Below are 11,349 nucleotides of genomic sequence, written 5' to 3'. Positions count from 1 at the left end.
CATTTGTATTCACCTGACATTTTCTAACTGAAAGCAACAATCAGCATGATCGCTGATCAAATGCTAGCTACGCATTCCAGGCATACACGTGCTGATTTCTAAGTACTGGATTTATTGGCTGTTATCGCATTTTGTTTTCTTGAGTTGTAACCGTACACGTTCCCTGGATACTATGTTGATCATCAGAGATCTGATCGAATGCACTTACTACAAATCCATTTAGTTTGCTCCATTTACGTTTTGGAAGATCTGAATCCGTGAACGACCTAGGAACTAGTAAAGCTTAATGTGGCTCCATTTTACATCCGTTTGCTAGTAAAAGCAACTAAGAACAAGTTCAATAGTATTACAATCAACTGTTGGCTATAAACCAAGTGCAATATCATCTATAGTTAACCTAGAGCTAATAGTAAGCTATAAAATTGTACTACTTTATAAATGTATGACCCACATTTCACTCTCACAAGGTGCCTAAGAGCACGTGCTAGAGCTGGCTCTTTCATGAGAGTCCACTCCTTTTCTCTCTCCTCCAACTAGACAAAAATATATTATTTAATTTTTATAGCTAGCTGACTAAGTTTTATTGTACTTGTTCTAAATAACAAAGAATAAGTGCACATTGAGGTCATCATGACGCAACCTTGCCATTGAGGCAAGCATATACATGTTTTCCACGGGCACGTTGATCATTCAGCCAAATGCAATATTTTGCACGTTCGCTTCCGCTAACATCGGAACTAATAGACATGAGACTCCATTTGGTAGCTCCTTACAATACGGGTTGTGAGTACTAGAGAAGCAATTATTAGGAAACAATCAATCTCTAATTATTAAAGTTTGAGATTCCTTGTAGAGTGTTTGGAGGAATTTGCATGAACAAAACCCCATATACACTAAGGCAAATGCATATGCTTCAGGGATTCCTATCAAGTTACAGGTGTATATATTACTCGTAAGTGTTAAGCTGTTCGCTTCGACCTTGATACTTTGTAATAAAGCGGGTGATGTGTGTACTACACTATTACTCGAAGCAGATCACAAGGATTTGCTCTTTTTCAAATAAAAGTAAACATATAAGGTAACAGACTTACAGGAAGGTGAGATAGCAGACTTACTATAAACATTTGCAGGGCAGGTGCAGCTTCAAGGATAAACAGGGTCCAGTTCAGATCACACTCAGGAAAGATATGCCAAAGCCACAAATCCTTGAGATTGCGGAATATAGGAGCGAGCAGTTTCGGATGTTCAGGCTTAATCCAAATCTGCAGGAAGAAGACAAACGCAGAGATTAAATCGGTAGAGAAGAACATAACATACTGTATGTAGGGTGCAGTAGAAATTAAGGAGACTACCATTTGGCAGCTAAAATTAAGATGCAGCTGCGACAGGCTCGTGACATCCGTTGTGAGGCACTCGCTGAGCGCGAAGGGCGCCTGCCCCACCCCTGCATGAGAACAGAGGACCACCGAGCGAAGTTGAGGTACATAGCCGAGGCGCAGCAGGGTGTTCTCGGAGTTCCAAGACTCGCACATGAGATCCGTCAGCTTTGGCAGAGAAACAAGCTCGATCCGCATGCAACTACAGCAAAGCAATTTTAGTTCTCACTGATAGATTCTAGAAAAATAGAATATGCCAATATTGCTTGCTGCATCATTTTTGTTAGTTTACTTCTAGTTCAAGTGAAGCATGTATTAATGAGTTTTTTTCTTCTAAATTACAAGATCCATTTCTATTTTGCAAAATTGTGGTGAACATGTGATTCATGCACTAACGCTGCACATTCTATTTGTAGGACGGAGAAGCGGAGCTAGCCAAAGGTTGGCAGGAGGCAGCAGTGCCCTTCTTCCTCTAAGTCTGAGTGGTTTAGGTCAGTATCCATGCCTATCACAAGGTTTGGTTGATGTGCGGTTTGGCCTGTGATGCTGGTTTAGGTTTAGGTTTGGTAGTTTCATTGCTGTAATAAGCGATGTTCTTTGGTTGATGCATAGCGTTAGTTCATATATTTCCGTACTGCCCTGCGTTGGATTATATGGTTAATGACCCCTGGGTAGTGCTATCTGCACCATACATTTTTTAAGCATATTGTCTCCTGTTGGCATGGTTGTCCGAAAAAAGCATAGGACTTGGCAAAATTTGTAGCTTCTTTTTAAAGAATTCCACCATTGGCATTTATTCAATTGGCAACATATTGTATAGCTAAACAACCTCAACTAGAAGTCTAGGGATAGTGTTATAAGACAGTACATAACCAACTAAAGAGAGAGCAACACGAGCACACGCATGTGTTGCCTGATTCGGTTCTCTTTTTTTTACAAAATTAATAGAAAAACCCTGGAGACTTCATCTCTCTAACCAATTGGGAGCACGAATATCATTGCTCCTTTTACCAATACGAGGCCTTCACAAGTGTTTGACAGTCCAGGAATTGCGCAATTTTTTAGCTAGACCGTGCATTGGATACTGTGTTTTTCTTACTTGAATTTCCTTTGTAAGCAACACTCAGAAAGTAGAGCAAATCATTTTGAAGTAAAAAATCATCATCTATTGATGCTGCTATTCGTAAGGTAGGCTTGAGTTATTAATGGCTCATTACACTTGGACTATCTCTCAAAGTGAGACATCTTGTGTACTCAATATTTTTGGTGTGAAGTAGTAAATGAGGCGAAGAATGGTATTAGAATAAAATTTAAAATCATTGTCTACGTTAGGCCTTTTTCTTTGCTTTCTTACGTCCACATAGAGAATGATTTTGCTTTTGCACAGTTTGTTGTTTCTTGAAGATTGTATTATGAGGATTGAGGAACATTGATTTCGTTAAACTGTGCTTAGTTTATTTTTTATGTCAGGTGAGAGAGTTGGAGAGAAAAATAACGTGAGGGAGACTGAGAGAAGATAAATGACTTGGAGGAGCGACCGAGTGTTTGTGCGTGTCCTGGCGGTGTGCAGCCGTGCTGCACAGAGCGAGGCTGCATCAAGCATCAGCCAGTGCCTCTCCCCTCCAGCTGCTTGGGTGTTGCGTGACCTTGCCATTCTGGCTCCGCGCGACGGGAGGCATTGCGGCTGCTGTGGTTATGTAGTTATACAAATAGTGTTTCTAGTGTTTAAGTACCGAATTTCTTATAGTATTCAGAAGTCATGATGGTGTAACTAGCTAATTGTAATTTTTTCGGTGCTGGCTGGCATCTGTCTATAGTTATTAAACTTGTCATTGTGTATTATATATATATGTGACTGAAATGTCCAAATAATTAGCATTGGTCATGTCAAAATTTCCAGCATTTTTTCTTGTTGAAGAAATATCCCTGTTTTATGCATTGGGCACCTTGAGCACTGAAATAACAAACGCATGAGAAGTTTGTTTTGTGATTTATGATTATCACCACTACTTTGGCATATAAAATAGACATGGTTATGATTTCCGATGGCTGTGACTGCAGGTTAGCCTGGAGCATCTATATATGTAAACTGAATTCGACCATCGTCATATTTATTTCTAAAAATTATGTTGCTAGCTCAAGCTTTGCCATTTTGCATTTGTATTCACTATTCACTTGGCATTTGCTGACTCAAAGAAGCAATCATCAAGATCACTGATCATATGCTGATTTCTAAATACCCAATTAATTGGTTGTTGTCACATTTTGTTATTTTTAGTTGCAATAATACAAGTTTCCTGCGTATCTTAATTTGGCTTCATTTTACATTAAAAGCAACTAAAGATGCATGGTTTCCACGAGCATGTTGAATCAGTCAGCCAAATGCAGTCTTTTGCGCATCGGCTTCCGCTAACATCGGAACTGATTGTGCTATCAAAAAAAACATCGGAACTTTGGAACTGATTGGCTTCAGCAAATATCAGAATTGATGTGAGACTCCCTTTGATAGCTCCTTAGAATACGGACTGTGATTACTAGATAAGCAGTTATTAGGAAACAATCAATCTGTAATTACTAGGAGAGAATCAATGGCAGCCACTAGCCACGCCACGACTTTTAGACTCACGAGACCTCCACGTCACCAATCCAGGCAGTGCAGGACGCATCCAATCTCGGCGGTCGATTGTATCCCTGCATTTGTGTGCCTAACAACAGCTAGAGAGAGAGAGAGGGGCGAAAATTTACCTCCAACCTCATCTTCCCGCCATAGCACTCCCTCGTGCCTCGAAAATTTGAACTCCAACCTTGGCTTCCACCAGTCTATATATACTAGAAGAGGTGTATCTAACGCGTGCGTCGCGTGTGACTTAGACTTTGACTCTTGCTCGGAGAGGAGAGGAGAGGACATGGAACTCTGAGATAGTAGGGGCGAGCATTTTTTATTCATCGTGGATTCTTCCCCATCCTCGTGACTCTCCTGGCTGAGGTTGGGCACGTAGCTGCACCATGGATGAAGGGTTTGAGCAGCCACCATGTCATCGATCCGATCGCTGTCCGCTCGGCCGGCTGCGGGCGACCTCTTATCCGGATGCGATCCAGCAGCAGGTATGTAACTATCTATACCTAGGATCCGTTTCTTGAGTTTTTCTTGCCCGGTTGGTTGCATGGGTTAATCCATTGATTAGTATTTACCGGCCCGCCATACATGAGTATGTTGTTGTTGTTGTCCTCCTCTTCTTTTTAACAAGTACTCCTAGATCTGTTTCTTCTTGGGTAATACTTGAAGTACATAATTAGTCTTGAACGCACGTCAGTAGCGCCCCACGGGAAGAAGCCACCACGCACCACGGGTAGCCTCTCCGTCCAGAACACGCCTCTTTCCCAACAATACTCATCCTTACATAGTACAATGAAAATAAGTTTCAGACCCTAATGTTATGTCTCAAGTGCCACTAATAAATATAGGTTTTGGGCAAGCCAAATGCAGTCTTTTGCACATCGGCTTCCGCTAACATCGAAAGTGATTGGCTTCTGCTAATATCAGAACTGATGTGAGACTCCCTTTTTTTTTGCAAATCATGTGAGACTCCCTTTGATAACTCCTTAGAATACGGATTGTGATTACTAGAGAAGCAGTTATTAGGAAACAATCAATCTGTAATTACTAGGAGAGAATCAATGGTAGCCACTAGCCACGCCCCGTCGTTTAGACTCACAAGACCTCCACGTCACCAATCCAGTGCAGGATACATCCAATCTCGGCGCTCGATTGTATCCCTACGTCTGTGCGCCTAACAACAGCCGAGAGAGAGATAGAACTCCCTCGTCCCTCGAAATTTACCTCCAACTACATCTTCCCGCCATAGCACTCCCTCGTCCCTCGAAATTTTGAACTCCAATCTTGACCTCCACCAGTCTATATATACTAGAAGGGGTGTATCTAACGCGTGCGTCGCGTGTGACTTAGACTTTGACTCTTGCTCGGAGAGGAGAGGAGAGGACATGGAACTCTGAGATAGTAGGGGCGAGCATTTTTTTATTCATCGTGGATTCTTCCCCATCCTCGTGACTCTCCTGGCTGAGGTTGGGCACGTAGCTGCACCATGGATGAAGGGTTTGAGCAGCCACCATGTCATCGATCCGATCGCTGTCCGCTCGGCCGGCTGCGGGCGACCTCTTATCCGGATGCGATCCAGCAGCAGGTATGTAACTATCTATACCTAGGATCCGTTTCTTGAGTTTTTCTTGCCCGGTTGGTTGCATGGGTTAATCCATTGATTAGTATTTACCGGCCCGCCATACATGAGTATGTTGTTGTTGTTGTCCTCCTCTTCTTTTTAACAAGTACTCCTAGATCTGTTTCTTCTTGGGTAATACTTGAAGTACATAATTAGTCTTGAACGCACGTCAGTAGCGCCCACGGGAAGAAGCCACCACGCACCACGGGTAGCCTCTCCGTCCAGAACACGCCTCTTTCCCAACAATACTCATCCTTACATAGTACAATGAAAATAAGTTTCAGACCCTAATGTTATGTCTCAAGTGCCACTAATAAATATAGGTTTTGGGCAAGCACTAACCGAAAATAGAGGATCCATTTGGTTCGGCGCTTAATGGATGTTCATTTAACCAAGCAATCTAATTTTTTGTTTGGAAACTAACAAATCTAGTTCTTTCACGATTAAGTCCGTGTATATCGGTTATACTACTCCTAGAGTAGACAATTTCAGGATACCAACGTTTTGCCTTACCAAAATGTTGGTCATGCCGAACTTTTTTGGCCATTGTTTGGATCGGTACCAATTTTGGAAAATCTATTACCACAACGTTTCACATTTACTGAAATGAGAGCGGGAGACCAAGATACTTTACTGAAATGTTGTACGGATCACCTATAGGCCATTGAGCACATCATCAAGATCGATGTCCTGATATTGAATGGGAACCCCCGAGCTCTTCATGCTATCTCAGGTAATGGCGAGATTGAAAAATACCTTTCATAAGAGCAAAGTTTTTTGTTTCGATAAACCAAAAGAAGTTGAGGATCAATATAAATATTAATTTGTTTGGTTGCGAAGCCGAATCTTTCCTGTTTAGATATATTGAAATTCCTGTTCACTACTGTAAACTAAAGAATGGAGAATGGAAACCACCTATGATCATTTTGAGAGAAAGATCTTAAATTGGGTGGCCAAATTACTAACTAATTTAATTTTAACTAGCATACCGATGGCTATGTTATCCTTTTATAAAATACCTACATGGGTAAGAACAGGATTGGACTTTTTTAGATCAAGATTTTTCTGGCAAAGGGGTGGACACAAGAGAAAGTATAGATTTACTCGGCGGAACATTATTTTTAGACCCAAAGATCAGGAGGGACTTGGAGTGAAAGTTTTAGAGATCAAAATAAGTGTGTTTATTAAGTAAGTGGATTTTTGAACTCTTATTAAGTGAACAGGGAGTATGGCAGAAATTAATTTGTAATAAATATTTGCATTCCAAGTCTTCGTCCCAAGTAAAGTCAAAGTCTTCGGACTTCCATTTTGGAAGGGCCTTATGAAATTTAAAGAAGAGTTATTTCAACGTGGTCATTTTAATGTCGGTAGCGGCGAAGACACCTGTTTTTCAGAAGATACGTGTCTAGGGAACACGCCTCTTTCCCAACAATATTCATCCTTACATAGTACAATGAAAATAAGTTTCAGACCCTAATGTTGTTATATCTCAAGTGCCACTAAATATAGGTTTTGGGCAAGCACTAACCGAAAATAGAGCAGCGGACAGATGGATCCATTTGGTTCGGCGCTTAATGGATGTTCATTTAACCAAGCAACCTAATTTTTTGTTTGGAAACTAACAAATCTAGTTCTTTCACGATTAAGTCCTTGTGTATCGGTTATACTACTCCTAGAATAGACAATTTCAGGATACCAACGTTTTGCCTTACCAAAATGTTGGTCATGCCGAACTTTTTGGCCATTGTTTGGATCGGTACCAATTTTGGAAAATCTATTACCACAACGTTTCACATTTTGAGCCTAGGCAAAGGTTTGCAGACACATTTTGACACAGTAGGCAGTTTCTCACATAACTGAAAGAAGGTATGCATGCAGATTGTATAACAGGCGCTTTTCGGCCTGTGTCATCCTGGTGCAGGGCCGTGCTAATGTTTTTCTGTATCTACATGTTTTCATAAATGTCTCCTAAGAGACGACACACCACATGAAACAAAGTATTTCCTGGCTACCAGCTATATATAAGTAAGATAAAAGTAAATTGCGACTGATTGACCCTCATACGCTATCACTCCACCAACAGCTGTGACCTTTGAGCACTTCATCTATGAGATTACTTATTACCAGTTCATTTCCATCTCGATCGCAGTTAATTATCTTCACGGACGAAGAGGATCCATGTGTGAGTCGCTCCTTAATGCGACGCCTGCAGGCTTTATCCGCCTCGTATCTTGTCGGGGACTCGAGGTCGATGGCATCGCATGCCTCGCAAGTTTTACTACCACACAACATGATTCCACGCAACCCCACAGCTCGTTCCATGACAAATCTTATATAGTTTGTCGCCTTGTCTTCCTCCTCGAACCCTATCATCACCAGCAACCTTAAGTTCAGGTGCTTCAGATCCTTGGATGGTTCCCATACCACGTTGGCCTTCTCGGCACTGAACTCGGACGTTTTGACGCACGAATGACGAGCCCGGCTTAACTTCACGCATGGACACCCACCGAAGAGAAAAGAATGTAGCAAAAGTTGAGTCAAATATATCTTTGCCAAAAAAAAATCGCATCATCGATCAACACTAGTATTAAAGTTTGAGATTCCCTGTAGAGTGTTTGGAACATGATTGGACTTTTTTAGATCAAGATTTTTCTGGCAAAAGCATGGACACAAGAGAAAGTATAGATTTACTCGGCGGAACATTATTTGTAGACCCAAAGATCAGGAGGGACTTGGAGTGAAAGTTTTAGAGATCAAAATAAGTGTGTTTATTAAGTAAGTGGATTTTTGAACTTTTATTAAGTGAACAGGGAGTATGGCAGAAATTAATTCGTAATAAATATTTGCATTCCAAGTCTTCGTCCCAAGTAAAGTCAAAGTCTTCGGACTTCCCATTTTGGAAGGGCCTTATGAAATTTAAAGATGAGTTATTTCAACGTGGTCATTTTAATATCGGTAGCAGCGAAGACACATGTTTTTCAGAAGATACGTGTCTAGGGAACACACCTCTTTCCCAACAATATTCATCCTTACATAGTACAATGAAAATAAGTTTCAGACCCTAATGTTATGTCTCAAGTGCCACTAATAAATATAGGTTTTGGGCAAGCACTAACCCAAAATAGAGCAGCAGACAGATGGATCCATTTGGTTCGGCGCTTAATGGATGTTCATTTAACCAAGCAACCTAATTTTTTGTTTGGAAACTAACAAATCTAGTTCTTTCACGATTAAGTCCGTGTATATCGGTTATACTACTCCTAGAGTAGACAATTTCAGGATACCAACGTTTTGCCTTACCAAAATGTTGGTCATGCCGAACTTTTTTGGCCATTGTTTGGATCGGTACCAATTTTGGAAAATCTATTACCACAACGTTTCACATTTTGAGACTAGGCAAAGGTTTCCAGACACATTTTGACACAGTAGGCAGTTTCTCACATAACTGAAAGAAGGTATGCATGCAGATTGTATAACAGGCGCTTTTCGGCCTGTGTCATCCTGGTGCAGGGGCCGTGCTAATGTTTTTCTGTATCTACATGTTTTCATAAATGTCTCCTAAGAGAGGACACACCACATGAATCAAAGTATTTCCTGGCTACCAGCTATATATAACTAAGATAAATGTAAATTGCGACTAATTGACCCTCATACGCTATCACTCCAGCAGCAGTTGTGACCTTTGAGCACTTCATCTATGAGATTAATTATTACCAGTTCATTTCCATCTCGATCGCAGTTAATTATCTTCACGGACGAAGATGATCCATGTGTGAGTCGCTCCTTAATGCGACACCTGCAGGCTTTATCCGCCTCGTATCTTGTCGGGGATTTGAGGTCGATGGCATCGCATGCCTCGCAAGTTTTACTACCACACAACATGATTCCATGCAACCCCACAGCTCGTTCCATGACAAATCTTATATAGTTTGTCGCCTTGTCTTCCTCCTCGAACCCTATCAGCACCAGCAACCTTAAGTTCAGGTGCTTCAGATCCTTGGATGGTTCCCACACCACGTTGACCTTCTCGGCACTGAACTCGGTCGTTTTGACGCAGGAATGACGAGCCCGGCTTAACTTCACGCATGGACGCCCACCGAAGAGAAAAGAATGTAGCAAAAGTTGAGTCAAATATATCTTTGCCAAAAAAAAAGTCCCATCATCGATCAACACTAGTATTAAAGTTTGAGATTCCCTGTAGAGTGTTTGGAGGAATTTGCATGAACAAAACCCCATATACACTAAGGCAAATGCATATGCTTCAGGGATTCCTATCAAGTTACAGATGTATATATTACTGGTAAGTGTTAAGCTGTTCGCTTCTACCATGATACTTTGTAATAAAGCGGGTGATGTGTACTACACTATTACTCGAAGCAGATGGCAAGGATTTGCTCTTTTTCAAATAAAAGTAAACATATAAGGTAACAAATTTACGGGAAGGTGAGCTAGCAGACTTACTATAAACATTTGCAGGGCAGGTGCAGCTTCAAGGATAAACAGAGTCCAGTTCAGATCACACTCAGGAAAGATATGCCAAAGCCACAAATCCTTGAGATTGCGGAATATAGGAGTGAGCAGTTTCGGATGTTCAGGCTTAATCCAAATCTGCAGGAAGAAGACAAACGCATAGATTAAATCGGTAGAGAAGAAACATCATAACAAACTGTATGTAGGGTGCCAGTAGAAATTAAAGAGACTACCATTTGGCAGCTAAAATTAAGATGCAGCTGCGACAGGCTCGTGACATCCGTTGTGAGGCACTCGCTGAGCGCGAAGGGCGCCTGCCCCACCCCTGCATGAGAACAGAGGATCACCGAGCGAAGTTGAGGTACATAGCTGAGGCGCAGCGGGGCGTTCTCGGAGTTCCAAGACTCGCACATGAGATGCGTCAGCTTTGGCAGAGAAACAAGCTCGATCCGCATGCAACTACAGCGGACGAATTCGAGGCTCTGAATTGCAGAATTGGGCACGTCGATCTCGAGCGCAGAGTGCCAACCGAATCTGCAGGATGTTAAGGAGAGGTGCTGGAGCTTATCGCAAGCGCCCATGAGGCTGGGCAGGTCGGCGTCCCCGAGGTCGAGGCTCGTGAGCCATAGGTCGGTGAGCCACCGGAAGGCGATGGGGCAGGCATGAGAGAACGACATGAATTGCTGACCAAGCTCAGTGCGCCCGACGGCTGTTAGGTCAGAGTCAGATGTAGGCGGAATTACATCGAACTCGAGGCATTCGGTCTGGCCACGGCTCACGGTGTCCTCGACGGCGCGGCCGATGGAGCTCAGGTTAGGGGCCGACAGGTGGAAGCGGAGGCCGAGGGTCTTGACGGAACGCCTGCTGTTGCAGTCGCACTTGCAATCCAGCAACCTGCACACCGCACCCGCGAACGCGTCCATGCTCTCGAGCGGCGCTCTGCCCTGGAAGTCATCGACGTCGAGGTCCACGCGCGAGAGCTGGTGCGGGAGGTGCCGCCACCGCGTGGAGACTGCGCCGGCGCGGACCGCCTCATGCAGGCTGAGGCGTTCAAGGATTCCGAGGAGGAGATCGTCCGGTAATGCGCTGATTCGATCTCTATCTTGGCCGACTTTGGACGGCCGTGACTCCATGATTGGGAGGGAACCACGGTTGATCTGATTAGGATTGCTATTGCAGTTTGGTACAGTTTATTATTAACAGAATAGGCCGATTAACATGGATTTTATTTCTAAGCGACGATGGATGTGGGTTTATAATTAAAT

At 42.7% G+C, this 11,349-nt stretch overlaps 1 protein-coding gene across 1 annotated transcript; it reads right to left on the bottom strand.

The window, feature by feature from the left end:
• Positions 1 to 7,672: 7,672 nt before the first annotated feature.
• On the bottom strand, positions 7,673 to 11,217 carry LOC124659967. Its single transcript, XM_047197774.1, has 3 exons — positions 10,318 to 11,217; positions 10,076 to 10,222; positions 7,673 to 8,101 (listed from the first exon to the last, which is right to left on the bottom strand). The coding sequence occupies exons 1-3, from the start codon at positions 11,215 to 11,217 to the stop codon at positions 7,673 to 7,675; spliced, it is 1,476 nt and encodes a 491-aa protein (XP_047053730.1).
• Between the last annotated feature and the right edge of the window lie 132 nt (positions 11,218 to 11,349).

Source organism: Lolium rigidum, chromosome 1 (genome assembly GCF_022539505.1).
Source record: "Lolium rigidum isolate FL_2022 chromosome 1, APGP_CSIRO_Lrig_0.1, whole genome shotgun sequence".
NCBI lineage: Eukaryota > Viridiplantae > Streptophyta > Magnoliopsida > Poales > Poaceae > Lolium > Lolium rigidum.
This window is presented reverse-complemented; position numbering and strand designations above follow the sequence as displayed.